This window comes from Myxocyprinus asiaticus, chromosome 9, assembly GCF_019703515.2.
Source record: "Myxocyprinus asiaticus isolate MX2 ecotype Aquarium Trade chromosome 9, UBuf_Myxa_2, whole genome shotgun sequence".
NCBI lineage: Eukaryota > Metazoa > Chordata > Actinopteri > Cypriniformes > Catostomidae > Myxocyprinus > Myxocyprinus asiaticus.
This window is the reverse complement of record NC_059352.1, coordinates 14,723,741-14,738,987: the sequence shown is the minus strand read 5'-3', so window position 1 is coordinate 14,738,987 and position 15,247 is coordinate 14,723,741. Positions and strand designations below refer to the sequence as shown.

The following is a 15,247-nucleotide window of genomic DNA, read 5'->3' as shown; positions in this document are numbered from 1 at the left end:
CACCTTGTGACCAACTAATTTCAATGACTTTTTTCCAGGCGTCTGTTATTACTGGATACAGATTTTAATAAGAGTTTTTTTTTTTTTTTTTATATAAATTATTTAAAATATTTTGTGCACTTAGACTAATTCATTGAAAAGAACTGACTCAAAGGAAATATTCACTAACAAATCAGGCATCACTGTGGCTCACCAGCAAGTTTGTATAGATTTGGGTTGAACATTGGGGGGTTGCAGCATAAAGCATTTACCCAAGGTATAAATAATTGGGGGGGGGGGGGGGGTACTTGCTTGATTTGATTATTATATTTGATTACTCAAGAGCAGTATCTAACTCGTGAAACACTTCAGAGTAGAGGAAAACTAGAAAAATATTAAATATAGAAATGTTCATGACTTTTCCAGGCCTGAAAAACACCATTTTAAAATTACTCTCTTATCGAAACGCTCTGTGTGTGTGCACCTTGGGAGGGGTACATGTGGAACTGGTTGGATTGGTTGAGGGAGTGATTTCTACAATAGGAGGAGTCACATACGACACTCGGGCGCAACTCTGTTCTTCGGTCTGCTGCTGATATTCTAATGCACGGAGCCAAAATCAAGCACAGATTATGCCATCGCAACTCATCCTTTTAGAACATGCGGACCTAGTGATAATACAAATGGCATGGGCATAGACGCAGAGCCTCATCCTACATACAGAAACATCTTCTTGTAGGCAGGAATTCTATTTTCCTCAGTCACTTTAGATGGCAGATCTTGACCAAGGAGGAGCAGCAGCCTCTCCCCGAGTGTAGCAGCTCTTCAAAACGCAAAGGGATTAGATCTGAGAAAGCGCAGGTGTGGTGCTTTCTGATGCCCTTTTGCAGGGGGTGAGGTTATTTCTAACGGGGAAAGTGTTAGGACTGTCAACCGATGTAAATTGAGGGACACTTCTGATAGTAAGTGGTGAAGAAGGAAAAACAAGCTGCAAACTGTGACACTCAGGAGCTCTCGCGCAAACATATCACTGGATTCTACATTGATACCTCAAGAAAAATGTCATCTCAGACGAAGATTAAGAAGGACAAGGAGATAATTGCGGAGTATGAAACGCAAGTGAAAGGTAAGTGAACGCTTGACTCAGTTGGCCTATTGGGAGATACTTACGTTCACATTGATCCGATGCACAACCTCACTTAAAGATCACTTTGTGTAGCGCGATTTATGTAAAGCGGCTGTAACCTGCAACAATATCCTGGTCTGGTATTTGTGCATCAAGACATTGAACCCAACTCCGTCGTGCTTTCTGCCAATTTTTACCTCAATGCTTGACGTGTTTGTTTGGTCTAAGTTACGTTGTGCAATAGTTGGTAGGGATGTCCTTGCGCCTTTGTAGCAACCTGGCCCTTAGGGGCCGTTCACACCAAACACGTTTTTGCGTCGAAACGCGTTGTTTTCCCAACTGTTTCCTATGTAAACCCGCGCGAGACGGACGTCTTTGCGCCGCGTTTTTTTTTTTTTTAGACGCCGTGTCAAGTTAAAAGATCTTCAACTGTTGAAAACGCGTCTTGAGACACCTGCGTTCGTGGCGCTGCGTCTGTTTTTTTTTTTTTTTTTTTTTTTTTTTTAGCGCGATGACGCGTTCGGTGTGAACAATCCATTGCTCATGTCAAAATGTGTCCAATAATAACAACACGAGTAACTTTGATTCAGTTGACACGGTGTGTCGTGCAACCCCATAACCGCAGGAACGGTTTTATATAGACAAATATGTTTTATTGCACTGACTCATGCTCCATTGCGCATAAATTCCCGCTATTAATGGTTTCCACATGAAATACTTGTACATATTGTGTTTTAGAGGAAAAGGAGAAGGTTGAGTGAGGGTTTTGTTGCTGGGTAGAAAGGTGTATTGTAGTGTCATGCTCTCTGCACAAATGGGTGGAACTTTAAGGCGACTAGCGAGCTCCTTTAAATCTTACCCTTGATTTACAATTCACTAGACCCTTTTTGTAGACAAAATGCCAGTCAAAGAACCGGGCAAACGTACAAAGAACATCTCTAACATCAGTAAATAAAACGACAACACGTCGCTGTTTTTTGCAGAGCCTGTCTAAGGGACAAATATTAATCGAGTGGATGCTTGGATCGTGCTGTTGATGTTAAGGGGAATGCAATAAAACAAGATGCACGGATGTTTTATATTGGTTTCCCCCTCAGTGAACATGAATGACTTTGATTAATGTTTTCCCACATGTGTCCATTCACAAAGCACCAATGTCTTTGTATAGTGTTCTCTATGTTTTGTCTGTGTCTGAGCTTGTCAATGTTTAAAAACTAACTAGGTACAGCATGGTCGTTAGGGCGTTGCAGAAGCAGTTCATTGATTGTCCACCCCACAAATGATTAAGTGATGGTTCACCATAGGAAGCTTGCCTCTAAAATGAGGGTAAATAAATTATAAACCCTAATTATAATAACTGGTATTCTCCAATCATTAACTATTAATGGGTAATAGTATTAACCCTTTAATGGTACCATCCATTTAGAAAGGAGTTTGAGTATAAAGAAGAGCTGGATTTGGTAAATTTTCTGCTAAGATGATCCAGATACTGTGAAATTTCCAATAAAGTTTTGGTCAGATTTTTTTGGCCAAATTTTACTTGCTTAGTTAAATGGATAGTCTACCTATAAATGTAATTTCTGTCATCATTTACTTTCCCTCATGTTGTTTCATCTGTGGACCAAAAAGGTATATCTTCGGCAGAATTTTAGGAACTTACTAAGTCTGTATCTCTTCTCGAGGATCCCTTTATGTTAAAAGGATGAGCAAACGTCTCTGATGTGATGCTCGCTTGAGTAGCTTTTGTTAAAAGAGAGCCTTTGGCTTCGGTATTTGAGAAGACCACATGGCTCTCAAGCATAGAGAGCCCCATACTTTGATTTACATAACTTTTGTGATCTATAATACTGGCACTTTCTTTCTAAACAAATGCCATTAACATTAAAATGTGGACTGGCCCTCCCCCAGCTACAATGAAATGGCACCCTTCAAATATTTAGGGTTATACCAAAAATGTATGCAATCCAACCAGACTTGCTTGCATTGGGTTTAAAGGGATAGTTTGCTATAAAATTAATATTCTATCATAATTGTGGACCTTCACGTTGTTCCTCTCCATTTAAATTTCTTTATTCTGTAGAATACAAAAGGAAATATCATTGTCTCTGAGACCGAGAGTTGATGTAAACCCAAGAGAACAGCAGTCAAGTAAAACATGTTAAGTGAAGATCCAGAGAAGTAAGCAGGTGAAAGGGCGCATATAAAATCATCATTGAACATTTCACCTACGTAATGTACGAAAAAACGATGGGAACAGTCAGGGGCAAGAGCTCAACTTTTAAAAATGCTGTGAATAATTGAAATGACGAGAATGAATTATGGAAGAACAAAGAAAAATCAAGAACAAAAAAGAGAACGAGAGAAATAGCTAGAGAGGCATAATAGGGTTAAGAAACAAGAGTATCTTGGTGTTACAAAAGAGTTTAATGACCATATTTATCATTTTGAAGCATTCTGCACTTGAACAGACCTCTCATTAAACTTTTAAATACTTAGAAATGAGGATAAAATGAGGGAGGATGTTATAGAAAATGAATCCAAACTTAAATATTTTGAATTTTTTGGAGGGTGGGGGGAGGGGGGATGCAAAGGGGTAGTTCTTGAAGGAATATTTCAGCCTAAAATTTTGTCATCTCCTACTTATTCTCGTATTGTTCCAACCTAGTATTATTTAAATTTTTTTTAAATTTTATTATTTTTTTTAAAACTGAACACAAGCACGAATGAGATTAGTGAGCGATTACTAAGGAGACAACTTCAATTTTGATCTGTTCCTCACACAAAGCTATTGTATGGCTTAAGAAGGCTTGGAATATAGAGTATGAGAGATATGGACTACTTTTATGTAATTTTTTTGTTATTTTTTAGAGCAAGGCAGCACAAATCATCTTCCACATTCCTTGAATGGATAAAAACAGCTTAGATATTGTGCATAACTTTTGTATTTCATAGAAGAAAAAAAAAACAATATGTGGTTGGAATGACAAAGTGCTAATGTTTCATATTTAGATAAACTTTTCCTTTAATGAGCCTTGTCACCTCAATGTAAATCAGCCAAAGTATTAATATATTATATATATTTTTTTAATAATGAAAATATTAACTGAAAATATTTACTTTAAAAAAGTTAGGGCAGAAAAAGTTACACTGTCAATTTATTACAGAGTAATGTTACATATAAACATTAGGGCTGTCAATCGATTAAAATTTCTAATCAAATTAATTACATGGTATGCGGATTAATTAATCAAATTAATCACAATTAATCACATACATAAATATTTTTTGAGAAAGCCCCTCAAATAACAATAATTAAATATATAATTATTAAATAATTATAAATAAAAAATATATATATTAAAAAATAATAATATAGAAAATTAAAATGCATTACATTATTTAGGCATACAAGTTAAGCATTAAAAAAAGATATTACAAAAAGTGGCTTTAGAATACAATATATTGTTTATTTCCATATTATTGAACATAAGCCTATCATTGGCCTACAGTTCACAGCAATCACCTCATAGATTTGAGTATGAGTCATATGGACTACTTTTATGTAATTTTTTTTTGTTCTTTTTTAGAGCAAGGCAGCACAAATCACCTTCCACTTTCCTTGAATGGATAAAAACAGCTTAGATATTGTGCATAACATCTATTTTTGTGTTTCATAGAAGAAAAAAAAACCAATATGTGGTTTGAATGACAAAATGCAAATGTTTCATATTTAGATAAACTTTTCCTTTAATGAGCCTTGTCACCTTAAAGTAAATCAGCCAATGTATTAAACTAGTTCCTTAAATTAAAATATTTTCTTCAGTCTATTGCCCTTTTTAAATGCTTAGGTTAACCCAGGTCTAAGATATTCCAAAACCGTACTGTGATCTCATTCTGTCTGGGTGAGGGAGATAAGTTGATTGTCAAATACATACAGTGCATTAAGGAAGTATTAAGACCCCTTCATTTTTATCACATTTTGTTGTTGCAGCTTTATGCTAAAATGCTTTAAATTATTTTTTTTCCACATCAATCTACACTCCATACTCCATAATGACAAAGCAAAAAAAAAAAAAAAAGATTTTTGATAAGTTTATAAATTTATTTAAAAGAAAAAAACTGAAATATCACATTGACAAGTATTCAGACCCTTAACTCAATACTTAGTTGAAGCCCCTTTGGCAGCGATTACAGCCTCAAGTATTTTTGGGTATGATGCGATAAGCTTTGCAGACCTGGATTTGGGGATTTTCTGTCAATCTTCTCTGCAGATACTTCAAGCTCTGTCAGGTTGGATGGGGACTGTCAGGCTGGATGGGGACCGTCAGTGGATAGCCATTTTCAGGTCTCTCCAGAGATGTTCGATTGGGTTCAAGTCCGGGCTCTGGCTGGGCCACTCAGTGACATTCACAGAGTTGTCCCTAAGCCACTCTTGCATTGTCTTGGCTGTGTGCTTAGGGTCATTGTCCTGTTGGAAGGTGAACCTTCAGCCCAGTCTACGGTCCTGAGCGCTCTGGACCAAGATTTCATTAAGGATAACTCTGTATTTTGCTGCATTCAGCTTTCCTTCAACCCTGACCAGTCCTCCAGTCCCTGAAAAACACCCCCACAGCATGATGCTGCCACCACCATGCTTCACCGTTGGGATTGTGTTGTGCAGGTGACAAGCCGTGCCTGTTTTCCTCCAGACATGACGCTTGTATTTGAGGTCAAACAGTTAAATCTTAGTTTCATCAGACCAGAGAATCTTGTTTCTCACAGTCTGAGAGTCCTTTAGGTGCTTTTTTATGTCTTGCACTGAGGAGAGGCTTCCGTCTAGCCACTCTGCCATAAAGCCCAGATTGGTGGAGTGTTGCAGTGATGGTTGTCCTTCTGCAAGTTTCTCCCATCTCCACACATGATCTCTGGAGCTCAACCAGAGTGACCATTGGGTTCTTAGTCACCTCTCTTACCAAGGACCTTCTCCCCGATTGCTCAGTTTGGCCGGGTGGCCAGCTCTAGGAAGAGACCTGGTTGTTCCAAACGTCTTACATTTAAGAACTATGGAGGCCACTGTGTTCTTGGGAACCTTCAATGCAGACATTTTTTTTGTAGCCTTCCCCAGATCTCTGCCTCGACACAATCCTGTCTCTGAGCTCTGCAGGCAGTTCCTTTGACCTCATGGCTTGGTTTTTGCTCAGATATGCATTTTCAGCTGTGAGACCTTATACAGACAGGTGTGTGCCTTTCCAAATTATGTCCAATCAGTTGAATTTGCCACAGGTGTAGAAACATCTCAAAGATGATCCAGATAAATGGAATGCACCAGAGCTAAATTTCAAGTGTCATAGCAAAGGGTCTGAATACTTATGTCAATGTGATAATTCAGTTATTTCTTTTTAATAAATGTGCAAAGTGATCAAAAATCTAGTTTTGCTTTGTCATTATGGGGTAAGGAGTATAGATTGATGTGGAAAATAATATTTAAAAGCATTTTAGCATAAGGCTACAACAAAAAATGTGAAAAAAATGAAGGGGTCTGAATACTTTCTGAATGCACTGTATAAATAGCACATTTAGCGTATTTGCATTTGACCCCCTTCTGTACTCTTCTTGACAGCTTGTAAGGCTGCTGTGAATTTTAAAGCATTAATTATGTATTTTGCATGTGCCAGTGGTGTACTGCTTCTGTTTAATTAAGCAAAGGATCCACATGGAAGAAATGCATGAGCAGGGAGTGGGTGGGTTTATGCTAATTCACTCTCAGCAGCTTGTAAGGCTTGTTTATCATCCTAAGAGGAGAATTCACCAGCATGCATATTACGCTAGTTGAGCAAAGGGATTGCTTTACGATGGTTGAGTCTCTTTAGGGCTGTTTTAAGAAACTGATAATGAAATGCAGATTTTAATAGCTTCTGTCATTGCGTAAGATATTGCTATCTGGCTTGATTCATGTGCCTGAGACGGAAGTGGTTGTATGGTTATTGGGATGTTGTGGTGATTAGTGGTCTGTTATTCACATGGGAATTTGACTGTAGTGTGCAGTGATAAAGGCCATAGTTAGACTGAATATTATTACTACAATATGTCATTATGAAACAACATTGAAGAGTGTTAGTATTTGTGGACCCTGGGTGATATAAATACATTTTTTCATTCTTTACTCACTCTCATGTGGTTCCAAACCGCATATGAATTTCTTTCTTCCATGGAACACTGTATTACATACAGGCACTATATTACAAGTCTTCTGAAGCCAAATGATAGTTTGGTATAAAGAACAGACCCCGTTCCCTCCCCCGTAGCTATGAAATTTCATTCACTCTTGGACATTCAAACATGGTGCTCTAAGACCAGGGTTTTCAAACTTTTTGATGCCAAGGACTCCAAATATAATGAGCCCCTTGTGACCCTACCAGAGTCAAAAGCAACTTTATATTTTAGTATAAAAAAATTATACAGACACTTTTATACTGTGTGAGAAAAATAGTGAGCCTGATTTTAAAAAGACGACATGTTGTTTGCTAAATGAAATAAAGGCATTTATATTGTCACTGTACTGAAGCAGTGCTAGTAAAAAAAAAAAAAAGAATATATTTATTAATATATATATTTTTTTATTAATAATGAAAATATTATCTGAAAATATTTACTATAAAAATTTAGGGCAGAAAAAGTTACACTGTCAACTTATTACAGAGTAAAGTTACATATAAACATTATGGCTGTCAATCGATTAAAATTTCTAATCAAATTAATTACATGGTATGCCGATTAATTAATCGAATTAATCGCACACATAAATATTTTCTGTGAAAGCCCCTCAAATAAAAATAATTAAATATATAATGATTAAATAATTATAAATAGTTATATTTAAATAATTATAAATTTTATATATAATATAAAAATAATAATAATACAGATAATTAAAATGCATTACATTATTTAGGCAAACAAGTTAAGCATTAAAAAAGATATTAGAATATAATATATTGTTTATTTCCATATTAAATCAAATCAAATCAAATCAAATCACTTTATTGTCACACAGCCATATACACAAGTGCAATGGTGTGTGAAATTCTTGGGTGCAGTTCCGATCAACATAGCAGTTGTGACAGTGATGAGACATATACCAATTTACAATAACATCAAATTAACACAACACAATTTAAACATCTGATATACACATAATTACACTCAACAATATACAAATAATAACATACATTGTACAGTATACAATACGCACTATATAGATACACATTATTCAATAAAAATAAAAAATAAAAATATATAAAAAAGTATATATAGAATGTACAGTATTGTACTGTATTGACATTCAGGCTGTCGGTTGATAGTCAGTTGTTAAGAGAGAATATAATATAATAATATAATTTATGACAGTCTGGTGTGAGATATAAGAGTAAGAGTAATAAAGTGCAGTGCTGATGTATTTTGATCGTGGGAGATCAAGAGTTCAGAAGTCTGATTGCTTGGGGGAAGAAGCTATCATGGAGTCGGCTGGTTCGGGTCCTGATGCTGCGATACCGCCTGCCTGATGGTAGCAGTGAGAACAGCCCATGGCTCGGGTGGCTGGAGTCTCTGATGATCCTCCGAGCTTTTTCACACACCGCCTTGTATATATGTGAACATATTATTGAACATAAGCCTATCATTGGCCTACAGTTCACAGCAATCCATTTTGCAATTGAATTCGTCAATCAGTCTGTGGCTTGTCTAAGTATGCGTCAATGTACACCTGTGTCAGACGGACGCTTTTGGAGCGTCTCGGTTGCGATGCATCATAAACAAAAGGTCGCTATGCCAAGTTAAACGAAGTTTTAAACTTCGTCTTGAGATCCCTGACTTCGGATTTGCGCTCCATCAAGCTGTATTTGTACGCAAGAATGTGTCCTCATCTTGTGTTGTCTGCTCTCTGAAAGTAAGGTTTGTTCTCTATTTGAGCTGGTGTTGCATACACAGCAAGTTTCGCTTACTGCCCCCTGGAGAAAGCAGGTGGTACTCCATACTTGAATTGCTTAAATGAAAGGAATATTCCTTATTACGGTCCGGGGACATGATTAATTGCGTAAATTTTTTTAACGTGTTATTTTTTTAATGTAATTAATCACACTGAATTAATGCATTATATCGACAGCTCTAATAAACATAAAAATAGTTTTAATTCAATTTAAATGTATTTTTTGCCTTTAGAAAATAGAATGAAACAGTAAAAATTTAAAATTCAGTATTTTTGTTTTTATTTTTATTAATTATTTTAAATTTTTTTTTTATATTTAATACACTTTATCCCTGAAATATTCTGCACACCACCTTTGTGGCCCCCTTAGGGTCTGCAAGACTCGTCAGTCGCCATTGGTTCTTACATTTTTAGTGACCAACCACAGGCTTAAGTTCATGCAATCTTTTTCTGGAGTTTAACAGCCCTTGGTAACTGTTTACTTTCATTGTATGGAAAAAAGCAGCTTGGACATGCTCAACATCTCCTTTTTGGGATCCATGGAAGGGGAAAAAAATCATACCATTTTGGAACAACATGATTTTGGGTAAACTTTTCCATTTGCAGTAAATATGTTCAGAAGATTTGTTTTTAGCAGTTAATGAACCTCAGATATAAAATTAGTAATAAATCTGCTATGTTTGAAAAATAATTAAAAGTCTTTATGTTGCTTTTAGATAGTGTTTGGAAGCACAATTTTCGGTCATGTTAGTGCCAATAAAAAAAAAAAAGTTTATCCAGATATACAAGTCCAGATATACTAACAGGAAATTAATTGCATCAGAAAAATGTGCAGGCATAAATTAAACAACAATTTCTTTACAGCAAGTTGTAACAGTTTTTTCCTTTGTTTATTTCTTTGTCTGAGTTTCTCACAGACTTGTTGTGTTTCTATTTATGCAAAGCATTGAAAGTATATGGGGCTTGCACAAGTGTGGTGTTTACAAAAAAATTGATGTCTTTAGAAGCCTGAAATATTCAGTTGTATTGTCAACTCCGTGAATTACCAGTTACCTTCTTTACTGAGAAAACAAAATGAAAGATTCATGATACTCATCTGTCAACATCTCCTGGTCTTATCTCATCAAGTGTTGGATTCTTTCTAAAGTGAAAACAGCGCGTGCATGAAGAAACAGCATTGCACTGTGCCTGAAACCTAGCTTTTTCATCAAAATGCCTTTAAGTTCTTTGTTATTGTGGGATTACAATACAAGTGGGAAACATCTGTGTCTGAGTGTCTGGGTTTTTTTCTTGCACTTCTTCCTTTCATCAAATGAGATCTGTGTGTTGGTTTACCTGCATTTAAGCTAGGTTATGGACCCTGTTTGACCAAACATCACACAGCAGGAATGTAAATGACAGGTTAATGTGGTACAGGCCGAGTGGCCAGTAGTGATTCATGGTCTTGCCACACACAAACACACACTCACATGAACGCACCACTCAGTAGCTGGTGCAGGGCTGTTTAGTGCCGCACAGTTATGTGATTCATAGAATGCCCTTCATTCCCTCTAAATGCAAGCAGACTATAGCTGTTACCATAGCAACTAATATTCAATCAAAGTCCTTTGCATGGATGTCCGTTGGACAAAACCAACATACTCAGTCTAGTCTAATCTTGGATGTATAGAATTTGTTCCTAAAATGTGTCAGTGATCATGGTGAATCTCTGTCCCAAATCAAGATATAGACATAAATTTGAGTTATGGGCTAGAAAATTGTGCTTTCATATTCTGCAATCGGATCTACCATTGAGCGATTCTGCAATTTGGCAACTAAAAAAGTTAAATTGGCTCCTAGATATTTTGTTTTAGGAGCTAGTGGCTCTCTTCTGTTTTTTTATTTATTTATTTATTTTATTTTTATTTTTTTAAAGATCCCATTTAATTGCTTGACATTTGCAGTTTTCTGTCCTGTGTTGACATCTATATATTATTAAAAAAGGAAGTTGGACCAGGACATATCGAAGAGCCTGTTCATTTAAAATAAAATTGCAATTTGTCATTGCTACTACTGGTCAAAAGTAGGTGGTATTATACTGAGGGGACATTCTCATTCTAGGGAGGATTTGGTAGGACAAAAATGCAGATATATCTGAATGATCATCAAAATGTAGTTAATTTTAAATGCTTAACATAAATAGTTATGGACTAAAGCTCCAATTTTGATATCATGGGGTCTTATAAGTTTGGATGCCTGCTGTTTTATTTGGGCCTTTTTACATTTGTTTTAGATTTTAATAACTTCTATTGTAAAGATTATTTTATGGGTCTGAATGTTTTTAGAAATGTTTTAGGGATTAACATTCCCTTAATTTGAAAATGCATTGATTTTGCTATGTTCATGCCTCTAATCCACACTAGAATGGTGTTTTCCTCCAGTGAAAATGGAGACTTTCGAAAACACTCTCTATTACCACTCACTTTGGAAAACTATGATGTTGGGAAACTGAAAATGTGTTTTCAATCGAAAAAAAAAAAAAAGTGTGAACGTGGCCTCAGAGAACATTGCCCTGAAAGTGGCTGTGGCCCTTGAGTCATGAGTAGATTCTTTATCTTCTGGTTGCCTATTAGTAAATGGTTTTAGGACCCAGCAGAAGAGTGCCAGGCCAAGGGCCCCACAAGGACCAGGGGGCTGTGCTCCTTACCTCCATCCAAGCTGTTCAGCTACCACACAGCTTTATTTGCATTTAAATAGAGAGGCTCCAAATGAAGAAGTTGCTGGGTCTGTAGAATTGGACTTTTAGTTTTTCCCCTCACTCAGAAGAGAGCGGGATGGAGAGGGTGATTGTCTTCTCTGCTTTTCAGTCTTGTTATAATCAGAGTGTCAGTTCAAAGAGCGTGTTAAGTAATGGGTCAGGGTTTGCAAGCGAGGTCCTGCCAGTTTCCCATTGCCTCTTTTAGAACCAGGGCAGGTCAGCCTTGACTGAGGAGAGGAAGAAAACACAGCTCACAGTCCAGATGCACTCTAAACTTTCACAGTTTCAGGTGATGTAGATCGCAAAGTATGAGGGAATTATAATTGTATAAAATACAAAATAAGTAAATACAGAAGCACTCTTGTTGAGGAATAAGTGGAGCCGGAGCTGCCGCTCCCCTGAACCAAAACTTGCGTGTCGAGTCTTTAAAGGAAACACCCCGGGGTTACATCTTAAATGCAGTTATGTTTAATTTGTTATAGCTTTATAAGAGTTCAAATAATACAGAAGCAAATCGTGCAAATTAAACTCCGAAACTGGCATTTCTCTGTGCGGTCAGCGTCTCTTATATGAGTTGCGCGAATGTCCCGATCTAATGGGAAGAGATTGAAACTGCACCCGGCTGAAATTGTCCCGGTTGCTAGGGAGGGTAGAGTCACATGGGGTAACTTCCTCGTGGTCGCTATAATGTGTGGATCTCGCTCTCGGTGGGGCGCATGGTGAGTTGTGCGTGGATGCCGTGGAGAATAGCGTGGGTCTCCACACGCGCTATGTCTCCGCGGTAACGCGCTCAACAAGCCATGTGATATGATACGCAGATTGACGGTCTCAGACGCAGAGGCAACTGAGATTCGTCCTCCGCCACTCGGATTGAGGTGTCACTACGCCACCACGAGGACTTAGAGTGCATTGGGAATTGGGAATGGGAAAAAGTAATCGTTAGATTAATCGATTACAAAGATAATCGTTAGTTGCAGCCCTATTTCTGTGTCTGTTTGTGCTGTTTTTCAATGTAAACATGCACTAGATGGACATTTTTTTACTGTTGTGACCTGCCATGTGTTTTTTTTTTCCTCCACTTGTGCCATGAACGCCATGTTTTTAAGCTGTTGTGTCAAGTTCAAAGAAGTCCCGAGACTGCATTCTGTTCCATTTCATTGTGCTGCATGTAGCTGATTTTGAATGCCAAAACATTACTGATGTTCCTGTTGCGGTCATATAGTGTTGGTCACGTGTTGGTCACGTGGCATGGTCTGAGATTGTGTTTTTATTAGCCTGAATTTGGTTTGTCTTAAACTCTCCCTCTGTCATTTTCCATGAGTTTCCTCCTCTGTTATCTGAGTTAAGGGGAGAGCAGGTGGTTTGTGTTTTTGGCAGGGGTCCTTGGCGCCAGGCAGTGTTTTGAAACCTCAGCCACGGCTGGGGCACAGGATTTCCTTTTGATCACTCTGCTCACAGGAAGATACAGTCCCAAATGTCAGTAATATACGTATACCTATATATTTACATTAGCTATTTGTATTGGTTATAAATATCTGTTATCGGCTGCATCCAAAGCTTAGCCAGCTGATTTGCTACCTAATCAGTTAATGGCTTAAACAAGAGCATTTTTGAATAAACAGAACTCTAAAGAAAACTGATCTCAGAACAATCCTATAGGCACCTTATTTTCATTCTACCTCCTCATACAGCCTCCGAAGGCAGCATTTTCCAGCTTTCAAACGCAGCCGTAGTCATTGCTAGTCAATGCCAGCCATGATTACTTTAATCCATGAGTGAATGCACAATAACAGGGCAGTTACAGAGATTAAGCAAGTAGTATTCGGCTTTTCATGTGATCTTAACATGGCAGCCTCCTTGAGGGGACCCTCCCCATGTAAAATAAAACTGCTTTTAGAAGGTTACTGATATGACTGGAGTCTTCATCACCTGCTCATGATTTTATACATATTTTTTAAAATTACAATTCATGCAAAACTTTTTAAATGAGAAATTGTTTTTTGATTTTGTTTAATTGTTCAGGACAATAGTGGTCTTAGACTGTATACTGACAACTGTCAGCATGGATGCAGGATCACGCCATTGTAGAAATGCCCTATTCGTAGTTTTATTTGTTGCCCATGATTAATTTATTCCACAACTGAGAGTGTCCAAAAATAAAGAGGGGGTTACTGAGATTAAGCGAGTATTCGACTTGTCATGTGATCTCAACTTGGTCACTATGCCTTTCTTTAGGTGTAAAACGTTTTTGTTTGTAGAGTATTAACCCTAAAAATCTGATTTTTTTTTTAAATGGTGGACTGAACTTCCTTTTGGTATGCCTTACCTACACTCTTCAGGTTTGAACTACTGCTGTTTGTGCTCTTAGGGTGTCTTGATAATCTTCAGAATTAAGAAAGGCAAATGTAGGGATGGAGTTTTCTGACTGCCACTTGAAATAAGTTATACGGAAACTTAATAATTACTGCCAAGTGACCTCGAAGAAAGTCATTTCAGATCTAGGAGCTAATCTTATAGCAAAGTTACCATCATCTGCAAACTTTATTTTACGCTTCACAAAATTGACTTTAACAATATAACATTTTACATAACAGAAGTTTTTTTTTTTTTTTTTCCAAAGAATAGTTCACCCAAAAATGATTTATCATCATTTACTTACCCTCGTGTTGTTTAAAAACCTGTATCCTTTTATTTTCTACCGTGGAACACAAAAAGAAAAGAAACTCTAGGCTGCACTTTACCATACAACAAAAAAAAAATGATCACACAAGAAGTCGGCATGTTGTTTCCAAGACTTCCAGTACACAAGGATCGACCCAATAATGCCGACTCGATGACAAGCGACATCTCCTATCAGACATCTTTGCATCAGCTCCAGTATGTTTAGCTTCCCTTGTGGTGTGACTGGAAGCGTGTTGCATCAGCAGCGTGGGAGGCCCAGGTTCATATCCCACGTGAAAACCAGGATGTAATCGCGCTTGCATAATCTGTGACAAGTGGGATTTGGATGTAGCATTTTCCCCTCTAACATTACATTTTTACTGCACTGATGATTTAGTTTAGGTTTGGGATTTAGGGTTGAGGGGTACAGTTTATAAAATATGCATTCCTCTTCACTGTATTACAGCCCTACAGCTGAAAACAACTCGCTTCACAACCTGCTTCTGGGGCCCTTCTGTGGACATTACACCCGGTAAATGGAGCTTGCACGTGCCCATACGCACAACAACACTTACCGCTTTGGCCACTGGGGGCAGTGTTTCAAAATTTCAGTAAGCACAGACCGATTTCAGCTAATGAAAAGTAAACATACTGTTTCCAATTTCACTGTGAAATCAGTCTCCAACAAAAGTGGATGGTGATTTAGACTGTTAAGCTCCCAAAAGAACAAAAAGTACCATAAAGTATCATAAAAGTTATCCATAGCACTTCTGAATCCATA

At 37.3% G+C, this 15,247-nt stretch overlaps 1 protein-coding gene across 2 annotated transcripts in view; it reads left to right on the top strand.

Annotated features, from left to right (window-relative positions):
- Positions 1–557: 557 nt before the first annotated feature.
- LOC127446553 (SLIT-ROBO Rho GTPase-activating protein 3) overlaps positions 558–15,247 on the top strand; it is a 137,700-nt gene continuing 123,010 nt past the window's right edge. For both annotated transcript variants that reach the window (XM_051707551.1, XM_051707550.1), the window contains exon 1: positions 558–1,105. In XM_051707551.1, the coding sequence (XP_051563511.1) occupies positions 1,039–1,105 (67 nt within the window). In that variant the 5' untranslated portion in view covers positions 558–1,038. The remainder of the gene's footprint in view (positions 1,106–15,247) is intronic.